The sequence below is a fragment of the Oncorhynchus nerka genome, linkage group LG4 (genome assembly GCF_034236695.1).
Source record: "Oncorhynchus nerka isolate Pitt River linkage group LG4, Oner_Uvic_2.0, whole genome shotgun sequence".
NCBI classification, from domain to species: domain Eukaryota; kingdom Metazoa; phylum Chordata; class Actinopteri; order Salmoniformes; family Salmonidae; genus Oncorhynchus; species Oncorhynchus nerka.
Genome location: NC_088399.1, coordinates 63904593 through 63927481, shown reverse-complemented (window position 1 = coordinate 63927481; position 22889 = coordinate 63904593). Strand labels below are relative to the sequence as shown.

The window sequence follows — 22889 nt, the reverse complement described above, 5'->3', positions numbered from 1 at the left end:
AATGAGATGTGTCAATGAGCGCATGAAAACGCCTTGTTTACCGTTACTCCCAATGGGTAGTGTTAGAGAAAGACGAGCTGCATGTTTATTGGACAAGTCAGTCAGCTCGAGCATGTGACTTAACATGGCATTAACGTAGTCACAACAATGAGCCAGACATTTCACCGGATGTATAAATGTGAAGCATCGGTTGGTTATACAAATATTTGTTACACTAGTAACAGCATATCTAGCAGTAGTATGTCATACTCAAGTAATATAACAAAGTAGCTTTGTAATAGTAAAAACAATTATACAGACAAAATCAACAGATTCAGGTGTGGGGTTATCATGGTGACTGCTGTACTATTGCATGCATGTTCTGGTAGAAACAGGGCTGCCCAACCCTCTTCCTGTAGATCTACTGTCCTGTAGGTTCAGTCCAACCCTAATTTAGCATATCTGATTCAACTAGTTACGGTCTTGTTGAGCAGCTAATTAAATTAGGGTTGGACTGAACCCACAGGACTGTAGATCTCCAGGAAGAAGATTGGGCAGCCCTGTGCTAATAGGTTTAATAAAAACATCTAAATGCATTAATTGTATTTTGGTAGTAAGTACCAGTCAGGATTTAGAATCAAAGTAGACATTTTTACTAATGAGTATTGGAATTCATGTTGGTTTGATAAAACCTGTAGCAGCATAGATTTTACTGAGTGTCCATAAGCTGAATTGATTCATCAACCATGTCCAGAGGCAGGGGTGTGACAGTCCTTGTTAAAACTGCAGTGGTGCCAGGCTTGTACTTGTACTGTCCTTCTCTGGAAATGGGCAAAGAGAAAGGAAAAAGATATCGTAATTCCCATTATGAATAATCAAGTAATAATCACACAATTGTGTTGGTTGTAGCCCAGTAGAAACATGGATGGCTCACTTTTTCCCCTTCTGGGCTGGTTGGTCATAGCCCCTAAGGTACTGAACCCCTGCCTGAGTGATGACACACAGGTCCACATTACTGCCAGAGCCTAAGTCACAGAAAATCCCAGCAACAATGGCATCCCGCACCAGCTTTTTAGCCTCTTCTAGCTGAGCAAGAGACAGATAAGGCAGGTAAGACAGGTGAGCAAGACATTGTATGAAATTAACTGTTCAATAAAAATTAACTGCATCTCACTTCCAGGTTTGGTCTGTATCGGTCTTCAAAGATGGAAATAGCTGCACCTGCTCCCGAACCTGCAAATACAACGGCAGTACTGTTACCTTTTTCTAAGGTTTCAATATTCAATACAACTTACCATTAGAAGCTCTTCCCACAGCCCAGCTGAATTAGTTGATGGCAGATGATTACCAAAGACAAACAATACAGGCATCCATCTGATTATGCTGGACTGAAACACAAGGACATGGTGCAAAAAAAAGTCTCAATCGCTGACAAAGTCAAGCATTGACTAGATAAACAAATGGAGATCAATACCCATAGTAAGGAATGGTAGTTTGTCATAGGAGCCGTGTGGGTAGACACTGTAGAGGTGAGCACCAGTCACATCCACACCGCCAACAATCAGAGAGGAGCCAATATGCCCCTGGTACCTGGAATGGAAGCATTGCAGAAGCCACAATTAAGGTGTAGAGAGCTACAATGTAATAGCATCATCAATGTGTGATAAAATTGTAATCAAGTGAGGGATTTGATATTGAAGGCACTATTGTGGTATTGTTGTCTATTATGGCCTGGAAAGTAACTAGATTGTCAGCATTCAAACCATGTTATGAGAATGGCCACTGTAGAGGTCTTATTTTCCCATCGTCACAGACTCATTCATGCTCTCTCACCTGAAGAGCATCTGTTTCAGTTGTCGGGTAACCGTGACAACAAGGGGAGGACGTCCTGTGCTGAGTGAGTGCAGCTCCACATTGGATGACATCATCTGAGTGGTGACTTCCGCATCTGCAGCCACACCTGCGCCACAACAGCTACAATAAAAAATTGAGATTAGTGGGTGAAACATGGTGGTTCAAATAGACTTCAACAAAATCCCCAGTCTGTGCATGTCATTGTACAGGGGCTGATTCTCAACTACATATGGGTTACACAAGCGACACTTATACTGTACAAGGTCTATTCTTTGTGGTACTTACTAGATGTTGGGTGCAATGTAGTGGATCTTCATGCAATTCTTGTCAGCTACCACCATGTCATCAGTGGCTCTTGTGTCAGCTCCAAGTATCACCCCATCCTGTGGAGGGAGGAAACGCAAACTATAATCATACTTTGTGCGGAGCTCAATCTTGAGACCACTACATCACAGTAAACGGAAAAAGTGTAATGACTGATTCTCACCTTGAATACTATGCCAGCGATGGTGGTTCCAGTCTTCCTTGCCTTAGGAGAACTGTAACCAAGCTGCGACAAATTCCCCTCCAACACAACATTCCTGCAAAGTGAGAACTTGTTATTATGCAATGTTGGGTATATTTAGAGAAGCTGGCTTCGTGTTGGCCTAAGCAGAGCCCGGCCGATCACTGAGGCCAAGCTTCCTGCCACCCAGGACCTATATACACAAGGCGGTGTCAAAGGAAGGCCCTAAAAATTGTCAAAGACTCCGGCCACCCTACTCAGACTTCTCTGCTACCGCACGGCAAGCGGTACCTTAGTGCCAAGTCTAGGTCCAGTCCCCCCCCCTTTTTTTTAACGCTGCTGCTACTTGCTGTTTTATCTATGCATAGTCACTTTACCCCTACATACATGTACATATTGGCTCAATTACCTCAACTAACCTGTTAGCCTCGCACAGACTCGGTACCCCATGTATATAGCCTGGTTATTTTGCATTACTTTAAAAAATACTTTATCGGCCCCCCCCAAAAAAAAGTTGGGCTATAAACCTAAGCCTACTAAAACCAGAAATTAGTCAGGAAATCTTCCTCTGCTAAAACTATTTACATGGTAACAATGTAGGCCTACAGTAATTATCCTGTTTTAAACTACGATAGTGTTAATTATTTTTCTGCAGGTTCACAATTTTACAAAAGCAGACAAATTGAATAAAATTCATAAAATTAAAGGACAATTCTGCCACTTTTCAACCTCAATCTCCTCCAGCACCAAACCTGTCTACAAAAAAATGGTTATTGGTCACACACATATTTAGCAGATGTCATTGCGGGTGTAGTGAAATGCTTTTGTATAAACAGTGTGTTTCTATGATCTGTGGTTAAAAAGATAAAGGTTCTAAAATGGTTTCATCACAGGGTAGGATTAAAAGTAAAGTGATTTTCAAAACCTGCGACAAGGGAAGGTATTTTCTTGGTTTCCACATCTGTGAATCTCAGTGTTTGAAAATGTTTTTACTTGATGTCATCTGGTAGAACTTTGTATTTTTTTCTTCTACAAAACATAGAAAATGTGCCCTTTTCACATATGTTAGCTCCTCCCACCAGCCTCCTTTGGACTATAGGAGGGTGGGCATTGTATTTGGTGGGATGGGAAAAAAAATGGACCTGAGTCACACGTGGTTGCCATATGTTTAATACCATTACAATCAGCCAGTCCTAGTATAGTTCTTCCCAAAAGCATCTGGTTGACATTGGTATTGTGCTGAGATAATGAAAATTGGGTTGACAAGTAAGAGTTGCCCTTTAATTGTGCGCGAATTGGGTCTCGACCAATGTTATGGTCTTGACTCGAACCCCTGGCATACACCTCAAAAACTGTCCCAATAAATAATAAAACATGAGTTGCAGTAAATGTTACTCAAATTACCCTATGGACCACTAAGAAAGGAACTCACCTGCGAGTGTTCTCAAAGGAAAAACCAGCGCTTTGAGGTTGGGGAGGTCGAGAATTATGGAGCATCTTCAATCAAGCTGGGCGAACGAATCCACAACTCGAGAACCCTCAGGTGAGAAGGAGAGCGTCTACTGCACTTCACTTTTCAACACCTTTTACTTTGTTAAACGCCTTCACGGTAAACTGTCTCGGTTGGATGTGTCAGCGTTTCGTGGGGTGAACTTTCACTTTCATTTTTAACACAGCCTCAGACGAATCAAAATACAGTATTGTCATGGCTAGAAGGTTACAGCTTTTGTCAAATTAACTTCAAAAGTAAATTTGTTTTTCATTTTAGCTAAGCCTTTCCCTAGCCTTAATCCTCCTAATCTGCTACGTTAATTATGCTAACCTGCTGCGTAAATTCTAACTTGCTGCAAAGTGTCCAATCTGAAACTATCCCATCTTGTCAAAACAGAACAAAATGGATTCTCAATGGCTGGTTGGTTGATAGGAACGGGATCCTTGGGCGTCCCAATTCTGATGTCACCGTCCGGGTTTGGACGTCCCATGTTATTCAATTATTGCACCCACACTGCTCGAGCGTGTCAACGAGCGTCTGCGTTGCCAAGGGATAAAATATAACTCATTCCTATTTCTGATGCCGATTACGCTGCAAGTCCTGCCTCTCCTCCTCATTGGTTTATAGACGCAGGTACCCACATGACATCTCATTGGTTTTACCCACGTGAAAGTGGACAAATGACTGCAGGAGTGGCATTTAAAGGGGTGTCGCTCCGCCTCTTTCAGGTGGACGTGATTGTTCTTAACAAGCTTTGACAGAGGTGTGTGGCTACCAATGAGGGGAGGTCTCCCCTCCAGGTAGGAGGAGAGTGGGCGGGGTTTTGTTCCAAAAGGAGGACGGAGGAGAGAGGAAGCAGGAGGTGAGCCAATCTAATTGATAAAAGGCCAGCGACTCTTTCGTCCTTTCCACGTAAACTATATGACTGAGCGACATGACCACTGCATGCCGCACCACGTGCAATGAGAATGGAGGGCCATATTGTGGCTTGATAAGGAATGTGAAGCAGAAGACACTGATTTATGTCCCTTTTATGCTCAGTTCTTTCCCCTGCTGCAGAATTACAATTAGATTTGGTTTGGGGAAACTAATGTTGAAGCAGACCCACATTCTGAGTTGAGCAATTCAGCACTGGGAGCTGTCCATGTGCAAACACGGTGTTCATAGGCTGTTCAGTTGAAGAACGTCTGCTACTAGACCACTGTGCAATGGCATTGAGGGCAACATTGTAAAGGCTCCAATCAACAACAAAAAAATACCAACATTTTACTAGTATAATTAATAATGGAGCAGTAGCATGAGCTTTCCGTGATATTGACCTTCATAAAGAAAATAAAACAAAAAATGCATCATGACAAAAAAATAAACAACAATTTGCAATATTTAGGTCTACTGCAAATCTCAACACCCATACTGCCAATAATTGGTACGGGAATCATTTGTAAAGTAACCAACATTTTCTTTGTTTAATGCCTTTATTGCCAAATTTGAGCTTTTTGCTAGAACAGAAATGCAGTATGCTCATTTTTTTTCTTGTCAGAGGATGATCGATGTCCAGTGGATGGTGTTGGGTAGATCTCCATGCCTTCCAAGATCAGCAATCGACCGTAGAACTGTCACTAAACCTGTGATATCTTTCTGTCCCTGCTTTAGTTTGGGGCGTCTCTGTGTGCTACTGGCTACCTGACTGTGGTTATTGGTGACTAAGAGCCCAGATGATTCTGATCCAGAGTTGGCTGTTCAGTTGACTCCTGATCTCTCCTCTAAACCAGTCTTTGTGGATTTGAGAGCACTCTCGGGCGACGTCGTTGGTCGACAATGGCACCTTGGCCAACAGGCGGGCATGGGCAGTGGTCCCGGAGTGTGACTGATCTCCCGTCCGTTTACCACAGTCATGTTGACTGCGAAATCTGCCCATCCACAAAGAAAATGGCAGACGTCCATGTTGAAACCTAGGTCTGTCAGACACTCGTGCTTACTGGTGTCCCCTCGGCACTCCTTCATGAAATTCTCCATGAGGTTATTGAGGACGAGCCCAGTCAGATGGCCAACAATCAAGGTAAACTCGTCTGTTGTGTCGTCCTCCCACTGCTTAAAGACACTCTTATCTCCAACATCTTGAAATGAAGTGAAATCAGAGAGATCTACAGGGATCCCTTTAGACTTGTAATACTGCAGAACTTGAAAGACATTATCGCACACATCGTTGATGAATCTCTCTGCCACATTGAGCCAGAAGGGTGTTATTCCGGTTACTTGTTCTAATTTGTCCATGTTGTAGCCATGTCGCCTAGCTGCCTTAAGTGGGTTGGCAACGGCTTGCTGCAAGTAAATGAAAGAACTGACAGGGATTTTGAAAGTACAGTACCAGTCAAAATTTTGGACACACCTACTCATCCCATTTAATTTTATTTTATTTTTTTGTATTTTCTACATTTTTTAATAATAGTGAAGACATCAAAACCATTAAATAACACATATGGAATCATGTAGTAGCCAACAAAGTGTTAAACAAATCCAAATGTATTTTATATTTGACATTCTTCAAAGTAGCCACCCTTTGCCTTGATGACAGCTTTGCACACTCTTGGCATTCTTTTAACCAGCTTCATGAGGTAGTCACCTGGAATGCATTTCAATTAACAATTGTGCCTTGTTAAAAGTTCATTTGTGGAATTTCTTTCCTTTTTAATGCATTTAAGCCAATCAGTTGTGTTGTGACAAGGTAGGGGATACAGAAGATAGCCCTATTTGGTAAAAGACCACATCCGTACTATGGCAAGAGCACCTCAAATAAGCAAAGAGAAACAGACAGACAATCATTGCTTTAAAACATGAAGGTCAGTCAATCTGGAAAATTTCAAGAACATTAAAAGTTTCTTTAAGTGCAGTCGCAAAAACCATCAAGTGCTATGATGAAACTGGCTCTCATGAGGAACACCACAGGAAAGGAAGCCCCTGAGTTACCTCTGCTGCAGGGGATAAGTTCATAAGAGTTAACTGCACCTCAGATTGCAGCCCAAATAAATGGTTCACAGAGTTCAAGTAACAGACACATCTCAACATCAACTGTTCAGGAGAGACTGCATGAATCAGGCCTTCATGGTCGAATTGCTGCAAAGAAACCACTACTAAACGACACCAGTAAGAACAAGAGACGTGCTTGGGTCAAGAAACACATGGACATTAGACTGTGAAAATCTGTCCTTTAGTCTGATGAGTCCAAATGTGCGATTTTTGGTTCTAACTGCCGTGTCTTTGTGAGACGCAGAGTAGGGTAATGGATGATCTCTGCATGTGTGGTTCCCACCGTGAAGCATGGAGGAGGAGGTGTGATGGTGCTTTGCTGGTGACACTGTCTGTGATTGATTTAGAATTCAAGGCACACTTAAACCAATATGGATACCACAGCATTTTGCAGGAATACGCCATCCCATCTGGTTTGCGCTTAGTGGGACTATGTAACTGTAATTTAATTATGCCAATGTGCTTTCATCAATTGAAAGCCCTTAATCTATTTTATGAGAATTTCTAAGATTTCTTGTTTGCATAAAATAGACGCAGACCAGTCTTTCAATAATAGGTAATAGAATTTATTCTCGGAGCGCGCTCCTACTTAATTACGAGCAGCAGTTTATATACAGATCATGACATCATTTCATTGCTTTAACAGAATCCCCTCCTCTCGACCGGGACAAAGTGAGGTGAAAAGTTCATTCTAACTTACTAACACACTCCCAGATAACTTTAGACCCCTCAACATTATCGATCACCACTGAACTGACAGTTCTAATTAACAGAAAACATAGGAATACACTCACTGTCTTATCTAAAAACCCCAGAGCTAAGTTTCTGTAGGGTCAACCATAGGCTAACAACCTTATTTGTTTACTCAGTCCCCAACCCATTCGTTTCTTCCTAGTTGGAATGGTGTTCATTAACTTTAATTACTCCTTGTCCGTGTCACACAATCCCTTCTTATGAACTCATAATGAATGGCAAGCGTGTACACAGCTGTCATCAAGGCAAAGGGTGGCTACTTTGAAGAATCTTAAGTATAAAATATATTTTGATTTGTTTAACACTTTTCTTGGTTACTACATGATTCCATATGTGTTATTTCATAGTTTTGATGTTTTCACTATTATTCTACAATGTAGAAAATAGACAAAATAAAGAAAAACCCTTGAATGAGTAGGTGTGTCCAAACTTTTGACTGGTACTGTACATGGTTATTGTCAATTGCTATACAAATTAATATGATACTGTATGTCACTGTGTTAACATACATTATCTTTGTAACACATTAGACTCTAAATGACCTAATTTTTTACATACCTTTTGCAATAGGGCCACCACAGGGTTCACCAATGGCTTCATGTGGACTTGCTGATCAGGAACCTGGGTTGGTACAGGAACCTCCACCTGGGCTGTTACAGCATCACTGTGGAGATTTGACCATGTAACCAGGTAAGATGGACTCTTGTCTGTCCGTCTGTCTGTCAGTGGGTGTGTGTTAAGTAGAGAGGTCATTACCTGGAAGCCTCAGTACATTTAGCAGTGATGCTTGTTCTCTCCCGGGTATTGTGAGAAATATGTACACATTGTTAAAACAAGCTTATGCTATTTACATTAGCAGTACATAAATAAACCATCATGGTTTAATAATCATCTGTAATATCAATGGTTACATTTTTTTTTTTTTAAGTATAATCCTGAAACATAAAAATCATACCTTTCTCCCTCTCGGCATGGTGTATGTGAAGGAAATGTGTACCTGTTTGAGGGAAATGTGTACCTGTTTGAGGGAAATGTGTACCTGTTTGAGGGAATGTGTACCTGTTTGAGGGAAATGTGTACCTGTTTGAGGGAAATGTGTACCTGTTTGAGGGAAATGTGTACCTGTTTGAGGGAAATGTGTGTTCTTGGAACCTTGCATGTAGTGGTCCATGTCATAATGGATGATGGAATGAACATTCCGTGCAGAGGTATCAATCCCATAGAATTAAATATTAAAACTCAATCCACGTAATTAAATGGTACACAGTCCATTATATTCACCGAGTGTAGAAAACATTAAGAACACTTTCCTAATATTGAGTTGCACCCTCCCTTTTGCCCTTAGAACTGCCCCAATTTCGTCGGGGCGTGGAGTCTACAACGTGTCGAAAGTGTTCCACAGGCCCATGTTGACTCCAATGCTTCCCATAGTTGTGTCAAGTTGGCTAAATGGCCTTTTTCGGTGGTGGACCATTCTTGATACACATGGGAAACTGTTGAGCGTTAAAAAAAATCTGGTGTTGCAGTTTTTGACACACTCAAACCGGTGCGCCTGGCACCGTACCCCGTTTCAAAGACACTTCAATCTTTTGTCTTGCCCATTCACTCTCTGAATGGCACACATACACAATCCATGTCTCATTTGTCTCAAGGCTTAAAAATCCTTCTTTAACCCGTCTCCTCCCCTTCGTCTACACTGATTGAAGTGGATTTAACAAGTGACATCAATAAGGGGTCATAGCTTTCACCGTCGGTCTATGTCATGATAAGAGCAGGTGTTCCTAATGTTTTGTACACTCACTGCATATGTAATAATAGAAGGTTCAAATAGATCTGATTGTGGACATTAATTGTCTTGTTGTAGTACAACTGTTTTCATTTGAGTAAAAGTGCAGTAGGTGTAGTCTTTGTCAGTGAGTAATGGCCGGTGGTAATGCATAACTATGGAAGGCATTTTATTTGCTCCTTTGCACCCCAGTATCTCTACTTGCACATTCATCTTCTGCACTTCTATTACTCCAGTGTTTATTTGCTAAATTGTCATTATTTCGCCACTATGGCCTATTTATTGCCTTAGCTCACTACATTTTCACACACTGTACATAGATTTCTCTATTGCGTTATTGACTGTACGTTTGTTTATCCCGTGTGTAACTCTGTGTTTGCATCGCACTGCTTTGCTTTATCTTGGCCAGGTCGCAATTGTAAATGAGAACTTGTTCTCAAATGGCCTTCCTGGTTAAATAAAGGTGAAATAAAAAAATACATAAATTGGGACTAACTGGGGAGTTTGGTAGAGTGAGGAGGTTTGGTATTCAACATTTTAAAAAATAACTGTATTGTAACACCTTTTGTCACTGTGCAGTTTATCATCAAGGTCTCCAAATCTAACACCTACTAACACCTAATGAGAACCTCACTTACATACAGTACTTGCTCGTATAACGGTACACCCAGTGCATTTTGTGTCCGCAATGTAAATAAAGACTGATGTTGAACTATTAGCCCATTTACAACACTGGAAGCAGACATAATACACGAAAGCAGAAAGCAAAAAAAATATCAAATCATTTTAATTCTGCTGCCCGTGTTCCACCATCATTTTTTATATTATTGTAGCAACTACAATTTGAGAATTGGGGGCAACAGAAAATACAGGACATACAACCACAAATAAGACAAACAAAGGACACAACTTGAGAATTACCAGTCAAGTACACACATAAATCTCCATTATTCACCCGCTCATTTCCACGGTTGTACCATCATTGCGAGGGGACAATGCATACATTTTCTTTTTTTTTACAGCTGACGAGAGGGGTGCCACAACACTTAGAGTAATAAAAAAAATAAAAAATGGACATTGCAAAGATAATCTAGAAACTGTACAATATAACATACGGATGGATAACTGTCCTCGCTTTAGTCTGGAGAGAAAGGCATTTGGAGATTTTTCAACAAAAGCTAATAGGTGCATGTTCTGTGGGTGGGATTGAGTGTGTTTGCCTGTGTGCTTATGTACAGGAAACTGGCCAAATGAAGGAAACACTTGAGTAAACAAGGGATACAAGGTATATTGAAAGCAAGTTCATCCACACAGGTGTGGTTCCTGAGTTAATTAAGCAATTAACATCCCATCATGCTTAGGGTCATGTATAAAAATGCTCAGTTGCCCCATTATTTTGGCTACCCTGGCTAGAAGAAGAGATCTCAGTGACTTTGAAAGAGGGGTCTCAAATGAGCATAGGAGTTTAAAAGTGTGTGTGTGTGTGTGTGTGTGTGTGTGTGTGTGTGTCAGTCACCATATCTCAACCCACTTGAACACTTATGGGAGTTTCTGAAGTGGTGCCTGAGACAGCGTTTTCCACCACCATCAACAAAACACCAAATTATGGAATTTCTCGAGGATGAATGGTGTCGCCTCCCTCCATAAGAGTTCCAGACACTTGTAGAAACAATGCCAAGATGCATTGAAGCTGTTCTGGCTCGTGATGGCCCAACGCCCTATTAAGACACTATCTGTGTTTCCTTTATTTTGGCAGTTACCTGGGGGTTGTGTGTGTGTGTGTGTGTGTGTTCATAAAGTGTGCCTCTCTCCCCTTCTCATTTTCTGTCCACCACTTTGTCATTACCCCTGAGTTGGAGGGGTGAAGGATGTTGGTCTGAGCTTCATCTCAGTGAAAGGGACAGAATAATCCTTGCCTTTCCAGGCAGTCCAGATCAAACCCTGAGACACAAAGAGATAATTAGGTTAATAAACCACCCCAAAAATGTAACTGATTGTAGTAGCTGACTTAGATTACTTGACTTAGATTAATTTGATGATTTAGACTCTGAAATAGTGAAATGAGGTATGAAGTCAGCTGGGATTACCTGGTGATTGACACTGGTGTCGTAGAGGCCATTAAGGTTGGCCTGGTGGCAGTTCTTATACCACCAACCCCCCCTATAGGACATGGCGCAGCGGGTGATGAAAGGCGCGGGGTCTCTGTCTCTGGTAGAGAACATGCGCCCGTTGTGGTAACTCATAGAGTCACCTACCGGGACGAAAAAGGAGAGAGGGAAAGGGGAGATCGAGTGGAAAGACGGATGGCAGGCGCGAGGAGGGGAAAAACAGTAGGTGTGGAATAGAGGGAAAAGGAGAGGGAATAAACGATGGGGTTTAATGATTATGTGGAGATATGCACAATAAGAGGTCAATCGTGTTTTAGTGGACAGATTCTGTTCATACCTGCTGTACCGCTGTACCCAGACACTTTGAGAGCGTAGTTCCTCCTAACAGTGTCCACCGTGAACGTGGAGTACTTGGCAAACACGGATTCGTCCCCTGCACGGAGGTCCACACGTAGGGTCATCGGTGCCATGCTGGTTAGATTGTGTAGGTTCTCATTACCTATATACGGATAGAGATGAGTGGGAAAGAAGGTGTTATAGCACACACAAAAGAAATGCTTACTGCCAAGCCAACTGTAGTAAACTATATGTATTGCCTCTAGGGGGCGCCGAAGACTATTATTTTCATCAGATCTGCGCAGTAGAGCATGATGCCCCTCAATGTTAGAATAGTGGATACTGTGCTGCCGGCGCTAATGCTCAGCCAATTGCTCCAATAATAGTGAAAGGACTTAGTGATAGGCCCTCTGCTACTGCTCTTGGTTTTCCTTCTGTTTGTGCACCAATAGTGCCAGTAGTCTGCTTTTTTTCTACCCTCTTGCCATACGTTTCCACATTAAATTGATCCTTCTCATCTGGCACTGCACTGTTTAATTTCTCTGCCTAGCAATGGGTCTATTTACCGAGTTGATCTGTCACCAGGGCTAGCGCTGTTTACGTAAAAGTGACATGGTTTAGCTTTTGCGTCGTCAATATAGCCGTTCCGTTTGATGTTACGCTGGTACACTGCTGCTGAAGCGGGTGAAAACAAACTTCGCGTGACAAATGACTCTCACCCAGCCAAAATTCCCCACTCAGTTCTCCAAATCCTTTGCTGTAGTTCTCCCAACCTCGGAAGAAGTCAGTTTTCCCATCCATCCTTCTCTGGAAGACCTGTAACACACACACACACACACACACACACACACACACACACACACACACACACACACACACACACACACACACACACACACACACACACACACACACACACACACACACACACACACACACACACACGCACACACACGCGCACACACACGCTCATACAGCTGACATATACCATGCTAAACCAACCCTTAACATGTCAGTTAAAGTGAAATACCACTCTTTTGTTTTGTTAGTTCCCTGTTGATACCGTCCCAACATTTTCTGCATGTCAGCAATCACGTTTTCAAGATAGACTTATATCTTGACAACTTGACTGCTGACATGCAGAACCTTTTTGGGGACTGTATCGACAGTGGACTAATGAAATACCAAAAGATAATTTTTGTGTGGTCTCACAATCATCTTCTCTTACCGTCCAGCCGCCTCCATCAGTCACCTGGTCGCAGTAGACCAACACTGGTTTTCCCTGCCTTCCATTGGGGAAGATCTCCACCTCTCCAGACTCATGCATCCCGTTCAGCAGCTCCTGGGAACAGTCACTTGGGAAGGGGTACCGGAGATTCCCTGAGAGAGAAAAAAATCAAAGAGAGACACCAACTTTATGAAACTGCGCTTTCGATGTACGTATTTAATTTGTTCAGTTTAGTCAAATATATTTGGCCACTTACCTGTGGTGAACTCAGTGGAAATTGCAGCAGTATAGCTCCCTCCCCTCTCTCCCTGTAGCTGCACGGTGTACTTGGACATGGGATGCAGCCTGGTCAACTTGAACTCCGTTACTGTGGAGTCAATGGTAACCTCCTGTTGAGAAGTTAAAAGGTATCTGTCTAGACCAGTGTTTGTTGCATTTTGTCCTCGTGTGCTGTACTGAATAAAATAGAATGTGTGTCTGTCTCCACCTTTTTAATCAGTTCCTTACCTGCATCTCCTGTCCCTCCGCCTGATAGGTCAGCTTGTAGCTTCCCACAGCGACAGAGGGCGGTTTCCACGTCAGCAACGCTGAGCGAGGAGTCACCTGACTGGCCTTCAGGTCACGCGGGACTTCCCCGTCTCCCCCAGATCCTGCCAGAAGGACATGGACACAACCACAAGAAGCTCAGTTGTGGGATTCAATCAAAACAGCAGCCTTCCTTTTCTTCTCTGTCTCGGGTGAGTTGATTGTTTAAAGCATTAGGGTAGTTTGAGAGTGTGTGCCGGACTGACCACTGGCGGTGGTGAAGACGGTGATGGCGGCAGGGCCATCCAGGTTGCCCAACTGACTGGTGACCGTGACGGTGTACATAGTGGAGCCCTGCAGGTCCTTCAGCTGCTGCTCGGCCGCGTTGCCCGACACAGTGATCTTCACATCATCTGACCCTTGGTTGACACAGAAACAAGCGGCAAAGAGAGAGCAGGTGAGTGGCAGTGGAGAGAGGTAGGCTTCAGGATTGAATTGATTTCTCAGTGTTTATATTGTAATGCTGTAGGGGTGGTCATAAACTGGTTGGCCAATACAAGTATTATGATCTCATCTAGAATGACTGTGGCCTGTGAAAGCTCCAACTGGGAAGGGAAATGCTCTAATATGGCTAGGGGTTTTAAAAAGTCCCACAGGATATTGTTGTAATGAATATCCAACCTGTGATACCCGTTACCTTTTTCAGAGCCATAAACTATGACGTAGCGGTCAACCGTTGCCAGTGCTGGTCGCCATAGCAGCAACGCCTTGGTGTCTGTGACATTAATGGCCTGGAGAGTCGTTGGAGGGTCAGGGACTAAGATGGGTTTGGGTTGTGAAGAAAATGAAGGCACGAGAAAGTGAGCGTTAGTTATCACAGTGTGAATTCAAACCCCTTTGATGTATCATTGGATTTCGCAACATATGGAACATAAGAATCTCATTCTTGCTAAATAAATAAATAAAGTATTTAGACATTTTAATTGAAGCAGTTCCAGAATAGACCCTTTGAGAAAATATGAAAATGCACAGATCTTTCCCAGATCCTGCACCTGCTAGAACCATTATCAGAACACAGAACCCATTGAAGAACACACACGAAAGTAAGAAACAAAACACACATCATTCATGTGGTTTTTAATGCTTAATTAACTTAAATTCGTTGGCCGAGACATCACAAAGGACCAAAAAAAAATGGACGTCGATAGTCTTGATAATTTACTATAATTTATAATCGGATAACTTCCTGTAAATTAACATTCATCCGAAAACTGAAAGTCAACAGTAAACTTACGTGTCATAACCAGGTCTTTGATTGCATCGCTCTCGTCCAGTCCAAGGACGGATATCACACTGACCTCATAGGAGGACCCCGGAGAGAGCTTTGACAGTGCCAGAGTGGAATCCCCAGAGTCCACCATTACTGAGACAGGCTCCCCTGGAATAGAGCGGACAAATTGCGAAATATGAAGTGTTTCTACAGATGTAAAGAACACACAATGATGTGACGTGACTCAACAGTCCGGATGTTGACTTCCAGAACATCTGTGTAAGGTCCTACCTTCCTGTGTGTGAGTGTAGGTGACCTTGAAGCCACTCACTGGACTTTTTGGCTTGGTCCAGGATACAGAGAGAGACGTCTCAGTCACTTCACTGAAGACAAGACCTGAGGGAAGCTCTGGGCCTGGGCATGGCATGGGAAGGATATGTGTGATTGAGAGCAAAAAAGAGTAATGAAAGAAGGAAAAAGATATAGAAAGACAAATAAAAACAGGAAGAAAGACATAAAAACAAAGAAAGACAAATAAAAACAGGAAGAAAGACTAAAACATAGAAAGACAAATAAAAACAGGAAGAAAGACAAAAACAAAGAAAGACAAATAAAAACAGGAAGAAAGACATAAAAACAAAGAAAGACAAATAAAAACAGGAAGAAAGACTAAAACATAGAAAGACAAATAAAAACAGGAAGAAAGACATAAAAACAAAGAAAGACAAATAAAAACAGGAAGAAAGACAAAAACAAAGAAAGACAAATAAAAACAGGAAGAAAGACTAAAACAAAGAAAGACAAATAAAAACAGGAAGAAAGACAAATAAAAACAGGAAGAAAGACAAATAAAAACAGGAAGAAAGACATAAAAACAAAGAAAGACAAATAAAAACAGGAAGAAAGACATAAAAACAAAGAAAGACAAATAAAAACAGGAAGAAAGACATAAAAACAAAGAAAGACAAATAAAAACAGGAAGAAAGACAAATAAAAACAGGAAGAAAGACAAATAAAAACAGGAAGAAAGACAAATAAAAACAGGAAGAAAGACATAAAAACAAAGAAAGACAAATAAAAACAGGAAGAAAGACTAAAACATAGAAAGACAAATAAAAACAGGAAGAAAGACAAATAAAAACAGGAAGAAAGACAAAAACAAAGAAAGACAAATAAAAACAGGAAGAAAGACATAAAAACAAAGAATGACAAATAAAAACAGGAAGAAAGACATAAAAACAAAGAAAGACAAATAAAAACAGGAAGAAAGACAAATAAAAACAGGAAGAAAGACAAAAACATAGAAAGACAAATAAAAACAGGAAGAAAGACAAATAAAAACAGGAAGAAAGACAAAAACAAAGAAAGACAAATAAAAACAGGAAGAAAGACATAAAAACAAAGAATGACAAATAAAAACAGGAAGAAAGACATAAAAACAAAGAAAGACAAATAAAAACAGGAAGAAAGACATAAAAACAAAGAAAGACAAATAAAAACAGGAAGAAAGACATAAAAACAATGAAAGACGAATAAAAACAGGAAGAAAGACAAAACCAAAGAAAGACAAATAAAAACAGGAAGAAAGACATAAAAACAAAGAATGACAAATAAAAACAGGAAGAAAGACATAAAAACAAAGAAAGACAAATAAAAACAGGAAGAAAGACATAAAAACAAAGAAAGACAAATAAAAACAGGAAGAAAGACATAAAAACAATGAAAGACGAATAAAAACAGGAAGAGAGACATAAAAACAAAGAAAGACAAATAAAAACAAGACGAAAGAAAGGAAGGTAAAAATAGTGGACTTGGAAACAGAGCTTACAATACATTTGAGAAACAGAAAAGGTAGTCTTGAGGAGAAGGTAAGTCATTACTACATGTGTGGAGAAGTAATAGATTAGAAGGTCAATATCAGTGGAGGCTTCTGAGGGGAGGACAGCTCATAATAATGGCTGGAACAGAGCATATGGAATGGCATCAAACCATGTGTTTGATGTATTTAAAACCATTCCACTAATTCCGCTCCAGCCATTTTCACGAGCCCGTCCTCCCCAATTAAGGTGCCACTGACCTCCTGTGGTCAGTATGCCCTAAACTGTAGGTGCACCCATACTTTACTCACGCTGTTATTATTAGTGCTCCAATTAGTTTGTGTATATATGTACAGTGCAAACATATATACAGTATACGCAGTACAGCATATACTAAAACAGACAAATGTGTCACTGTTAAATGCAGATGTTGGACCCTGGAAAGCAGCAAGGGAAAAGGATGAGATATTAATGTTGAGCTGGTCTTTTGATCCTGAAAAAAAAAAGTTGTCAGGAAAGAGAAAATGAAAATAGTTATAACAGAAGAAAGGAAAAATCTTAAGATGTTGATAACAAATACAGTTTACCGCTAATTGTTTTAAATACACAAATAAGAGAGATAAAGCAAGATAAATCATTTCTAAGGGATAAGAAATGTGTTGACCAACAGATTTTCAACCTTGAGTGAGCAGAAGCCTGCCGTAATGATTCTAAATAACATTTGAGACCTCACCCTCTGAAAAAAAAATATTTAAAAAATAAATAAACGTTAAAAAAATCGTTAACCTTGTGGAATTTAATTATTTTCTTCTTTTTTTAGATATAAAAAGACTCATAGGATTAAAATCTGTACATTTCACACTTAAGATCAGGAAAAACCATAGAGACCAACCATGGTCTTACCCTGGGTTTTGTGAGTGATGAAGGGAGCCAATGAAGGTTGCTGACTTAAAGCTTACCCTAAGTGAGAGAAGATCAGACCAGCAGTGAAGGACGGTTGTGGCTGAATGATTCAATGTCTCATGAATATCAGAGTCATTTTCATTAGTACAGTGCCTTCAGAAAGTATTCACACCATTTTACTTAAAAAAACAAACATTTTGTTGTGTTACAGCCTGTATTTAAAATTGAGTAAATTGAGATGTTGTGTCACTGATTTACACACAATAGCCCATAATGTCAAAGTGGAATTTTTGTTTGTAGAACATTTTAGAAAGTCAAAACAATTGTCAAAATGTGCTTAACATGTCATATAATAAGTTGCATGGGCTCCCTCTGTGTGTTTAACGTGATTTTTGAATGACTACCTCATCTCTGTACCCACACGTACAATTATCTGTAAGGTCCCTCAGTTGAACAGTGAATTTCAAACACAGATACAACAACAAAGACCAGGGAGGTTTTCCAATACCTCGCAAAGAAGGGCACCTATTGGTTAATGGGTAATCAAATTTTAAAAGCAGACCCGGAATATCCCTTTGAGCATGGTGAATTCATTCATTATACATTGGATGGTGTACCAATACACCCAGTCACTACAAAGATACAGGTGTCCTTCCTAACTCAGTTGCCGGAGAGGAAGGAAACTGGTCAGGGATTTCACCATTAGGCCAATGGTGATTTTAAAATGGTTAGAGTTTAGTGGTTGTGAACTGAGGATGGCTCGACAACATTGTAGTTACTCCATAATACTAACCTAAATGGCAGAGTGAAAAGAAGGAAGCCTGTACAGAATACAAATGTTCCAAAACAAGAAATGGAAAACAGCTATAAGCACAGGCAAAATCCTAGAGGAAAACCTGGTTGTCTGCTTTCCAACAGACCCTGGGAGACAAATTCACCTTTCAGCAGGACAATAACCTAAAACACAAGGCCGTATTTACACTGGAGTTGATTACCAAGACGACATTGAATGTTCCAGAGTGGCCTAGTTACAGTTTTGACTTAAATCGGCTTGAAAATGGCTGACTAGCAATGATCAACAATCAACTTGACAGAGTTTGAAGATTTTTTTTAAACAATAATCCTGGTGTGCAAAGCTCTTAGAGACTTCCCCAAAAAAGACTCACAGCTGTAATCGCCGCCAAAAGTGCTTCTACAAAGTATTGACTCAGGGGTGTGAATACTTATGTAAATGAGATATTACTGTATTTAATGTTCAATACGTTTGAAAAAAAAATCTAAAAACATGTATTCACTTTGTCAATTTGCGGTATTGTGTGTAGATGGGTAAAAAAAAAGATTTCATCCATTTTGAATTCAAGCTGTAGCACAACAAAATGTGGAATAAGTCAAGGGGTATGAATCCTTTCTGAATGCACTGCGTGTGCTTAACACACGGATGTGTTTGTGTTGACATACTGTACACGTACAAAATGGAAAACACAGGCTGTATATGATATGTCGTATTTGGACCAGGGAGACTATGTGTTTATTGTGTAAGATGTGTCACTGATCAAAAACCTGGATCTGCAACTGTTACAAATGCAATGATTATAGATTACATTTCGGAAATGACATTTGTTGATGGGACGCACTTCAAATAAGTTTCCCAGTAAACAACTGCCCATTTCCCCCTGTGTGTTTTGGCAATCATACCTGTTTTCCCACAATGCACCCAGTATGAACACCACACATCACAGTTGCACGCATCACTGCACAACATGGCATAAACAAGGGGTTAACATGAAATGCAATTGATTAGCACATATATGCATGGTTATTTGGTCATTGCATATTTTGCAATTAAAGCTTTGGACATTGCTTTAATTAAAAGCCCCCGGTTGTCAAGGACAAACCAAAAGAGACACAGCTCACGGTATCAATAAGCAGATGATGCAAATTAACAGCATACGTGATGAGGTACTGTAATTCAGGAAGTTACAGTATCAAGAGTGTGACGGCTCTTGATATGGATATGGATCAAGCAGTGGTGCAAGTGTACCTCACCTAAAACGGTGTGAGGATGCATCATAGTTCAAGAAAAGCCAAGTCCTGTATTTGAACGATAATGAATAAACCCTTGTAGAGGTTGGAGAGTTTAAACTATGGCCGGTACCTGTGCTGACGATGAGTCGGTGTATTTTGGAGCGTAGTCCGGGACCCTTCCCAAACACAGACAGGGAATAGCGGGTCTGTGGATGGAGATTCTGGAATCGGAATGAGCGAGCTGACCCCGGAAGGACTTTGGAGAACTTGATTGTACCACCGTCGCCAACTTTAGCCGTAGCATTACTGTCGCTGCTCTGTCTTTGGTTATCACTTTTGCTATTGGTAACAGTGTTCTCCTCCCCGCCCTCCTTACCTTGACTCACCCCCATTTCACTTTCCTCCTCATTCCCATTGTTCTCCTTCTCAGTTTGTCCCTCCGCCTCCCCTTCCTCCTGCCTATCCTCCTCTGACTTGCTCTCCTCCTCTTCCTCTTCCTTCTCCTCCTCTTTCTCTGCCTCGCTCTTACTTCCATGCTCTTCCCGGGTTACTATGAAATTTCTGTACATCCCCTCTGGTGCTTCCCAAACGAGTATGAGCCCTCCTGAGGTTATGCTTTGAACCCCCACTGAGTTTAGAGGCTGGCCTGTTTTTCCAGTAGTAGTGACATCTGACCCATTTATCTGGTTTGGGCTGTCTCTTGAGTCAGCGTTCTTACTCACTTGGCTACCTTTGTCAGGATGGCCTGTTTTTGAATCTTGGCCCCTTTGGCTCAAGCTACTGTTATGTCTTATGTGTGTTTGATCTCGTGCTATTTTACCAGCTGTGGCATTTGTTTTCTTGAGGAGAGTTTTGGGCTTTAGGTCTGTGTTTGTGTCATTCTGGCTGGTGCTGTAGGTGCCCTGCTCCCCTGTTTGAGGGGTTTGAACGATGATGCCGTTGTTCCTGTTTGTCAGTTTAGGTGGGAAAGGTCTGCGTATGGGGCCTCTTGATGGATGCCAAGGGGGTATCAGGTTTGTTCGCGTCCTGTTTGGGAATGCTCCCATATTTGGGTGTGGACGGCGTTGCTGCGTCCCCTTTGGAGGTAGACGGCGCAAGGGTGGTGTGCTGCCCAGTGTCAGAGTCCTTGACCTGTTTTGTTCAGTTCCAGACGACACCACGTCAGTTGCCCTGTCCCCATCTCTGCTGATACCATCCTCTGCCACAGCAACATTTTCTTTAGTAAAGTCTGATTCCTCTGAAGTGGATGATGATGATGAATAGCCTTTGCCACTGTGTTCTGATTCACTGGAGGACTTTGGTGCTCTCTCTGGCTGGGCATCTGAAGGGAGGGTTGAGGATTGTGCTGGGGAAACGGTTAATGTCTTTGGAAACACTAGTTGTCTGTCAGTCATGGGTTGACCCGTACCGGTCTTTGATTCATTTTGTTTTGCGGGAGCTGAAAAAGGTGAACGTGTCCTGTTTTGGAATGGTCTCATATTTAGGTACGGGCGGCGTTGGTAGGGCCCCTTTGGAGGTAGGCGGCGAAAAGGTGGTGAGCCGCCCACTCTCAGAGTCTTTGTGTTGTTTTGTTTGGTTCCAAACAATCCCCCGTTAGCGGTTTTCGCTCCATCTTTGCTGGCTCCCACTTCTGCTACTGCAACATGAGCTTTACCCGAGTATGAGTCCTCAGGGTTGGAGGAAGATGGTCCTTTACCATTTTGTTCTGATTCACTGGAGGATGTTGGTTCCCTCTCTGGAGGGAGGTTGGATGATTGGGTTTGGGGAACAGGCAAAGTCTTTGCATTCGCCACGTCTCTGTCAGTCATAGGTTGACCCATACCGGTCATTGATTCATCATGCTTAGCGGGAGCTGAAGAAGAAAGTGACATGTGGGAAGTAGGTGATACTGGTGAAGAGGAAGTTGGATATGTAGGACTTTGGGTGGTGTGTGGAGAAATGTCATCTGCTTTACTCTGTGTGTGAATGACCCGGTTACGCTCATGAATTGTTGTGTTTGAATGTCCTGTTTCGGACACTTTTAGGGCACCGTCCTCTTTTTCAGCGAAACCCTGCCCTGCTGTGGGTTTACGTTGAACTATTGTGCCATTCAACCGCCCTCCAATGACTCTCTCTCCACGTGTCACATTGACTTTCCTGTGTGTCAATTTAACCTTGTTGACACATTTCTTCCCATTCGGGTGAACCGTCGTATTTCTTTCTGATGTGGTGGTATGCTCCAAACCCTCTGTCCCTGGCCCTGGCTCATTTGTTTCAATCTCTGTATCTTTTTGTCTATCGGGTAAGTCCTTCACTGACGGTTCAGAACCAGATCTTGAAGTGCCATTTACAGGAAGGATCCCGACAGGATATGCCTTTGTCAAAGTTTCATCTTTTTCTCCAAGAGGACTCGTCTCCAGGTTAGTTTCTTTCACAGTTAAGGCTACAGTCTTGTCCCCAACAAAGGGATTCTCTGGTTTAGAGTCCGTATCCAAGGTCTCCTTGACCTTTGGCACCTCCATTGGATTTCTGCTCGTAGGCTTTTTCAGAAGACTGTGACCCACTCTCCTCCCACCCTGGCCGACTCTTGTACCATTAAAACGGATAGAGCCTCCAATGTATGGTTTCCTGGGCAAGGTTATTCTATCACCTGGTTTAGGTATAACCCTGTAGTTTGTGTTGACAAGTGGTCTTGTACTGGTTCTAACAGATGTGTCCTCTTTGGTTCCATTGGTGCCTTTGACTGTCACAGAGCCTGGTCCACTCCCATCCTTCACCCTCTCTGGTTCTTCACCCTTGGCCTTCGTGTTGAGGATGTCCTTCACAGGCTTTGTATTCCCGGCTGAGTCTCCCTCGTGGCTTTCTACTCCCGGTGCTACCGGCATGGTCACCCTGGATATTGTCTTTGTGGATTTTCCTAAAGGCATGAAGCGATTGTTTGGAATCAAAGATAAAACTACAGGAGGGAAGCACTGTTAGATCCAAATGGGAAAGTCACAAATATTATCTTTGAACTGAACAATTCGAAAAAAGTATTCTTTCCTACAACACCTGCATTGACATTAGTGCAATAAATAGTTGGCCTATGTGCTGTCCAAACCTGCAGAGAGAAGTGGAAAGATTATTACATATGGTCATCAACACAACCTTGCCATTCACTGTTCGGGTGCTGAAATATTCAATGTTGTGAGTTAAGTGTGTGCTACTATTGTCGAGAAAGAGAGCAGCATTAGTCATACAAAATAAAGAAAGAAAAGGAGAATGTATATTACGAAGAGAGATCAGCTTAGCTCCATGAGGAG

At 41.7% G+C, this 22889-nt stretch overlaps 2 protein-coding genes across 3 annotated transcripts in view; both read right to left on the bottom strand.

Moving 5' to 3' along the window:
- Window positions 1–62: 62 nt before the first annotated feature.
- On the bottom strand, window positions 63–4461 carry LOC115128401 (proteasome subunit beta type-7-like). Its single transcript, XM_029658230.2, has 8 exons — window positions 3771–4461; window positions 2321–2414; window positions 2119–2216; window positions 1813–1953; window positions 1454–1569; window positions 1154–1212; window positions 914–1065; window positions 63–800 (listed from the first exon to the last, which is right to left on the bottom strand). Exons 1-8 carry the CDS (start codon window positions 3833–3835, stop codon window positions 689–691), a joined length of 837 nt encoding a protein of 278 aa, XP_029514090.1. The 5' UTR covers window positions 3836–4461; the 3' UTR covers window positions 63–688.
- A 5710-nt stretch (window positions 4462–10171) lies between these two features.
- The window catches only part of LOC115128394 (tenascin-X-like), a 28044-nt gene continuing 15326 nt past the window's right edge, over window positions 10172–22889 (bottom strand). The window contains exons 7-18 of one of the 2 annotated variants that reach the window (XM_029658218.2): window positions 19739–22504; window positions 15155–15277; window positions 14888–15031; window positions 14291–14410; window positions 13860–14012; window positions 13576–13718; window positions 13325–13457; window positions 13069–13220; window positions 12560–12656; window positions 11842–12003; window positions 11484–11647; window positions 10172–11337 (exon numbers count right to left, since the gene is read on the bottom strand). In XM_029658218.2, the coding sequence (XP_029514078.1) occupies window positions 11239–11337; window positions 11484–11647; window positions 11842–12003; window positions 12560–12656; window positions 13069–13220; window positions 13325–13457; window positions 13576–13718; window positions 13860–14012; window positions 14291–14410; window positions 14888–15031; window positions 15155–15277; window positions 19739–22504 (4256 nt within the window). In that variant the 3' untranslated portion in view covers window positions 10172–11238. The remainder of the gene's footprint in view (window positions 11338–11483; window positions 11648–11841; window positions 12004–12559; window positions 12657–13068; window positions 13221–13324; window positions 13458–13575; window positions 13719–13859; window positions 14013–14290; window positions 14411–14887; window positions 15032–15154; window positions 15278–19738; window positions 22505–22889) is intronic. The other variant, XM_029658219.2, reaches the window with a different exon arrangement.

Excerpts from the sequence above, each read along its gene's own strand:
- LOC115128401 (XM_029658230.2), bottom strand. The coding sequence starts at position 3,835 with ATGCTCCATAATTCTCGACCTCCCCAACCTCAAAGCGCTGGTTTTTCC. Across the intron at positions 1,213-1,453 it reads ACTACCATTCCTTACTATGG|GTTCGGGAGCAGGTGCAGCT; the intron begins GTATTGATCTCC and ends TTGTATTTGCAG. Across the intron at positions 801-913 it reads CCAGCCCAGAAGGGGAAAAA|AGAAGGACAGTACAAGTACA; the intron begins GTGAGCCATCCA and ends GCCCATTTCCAG.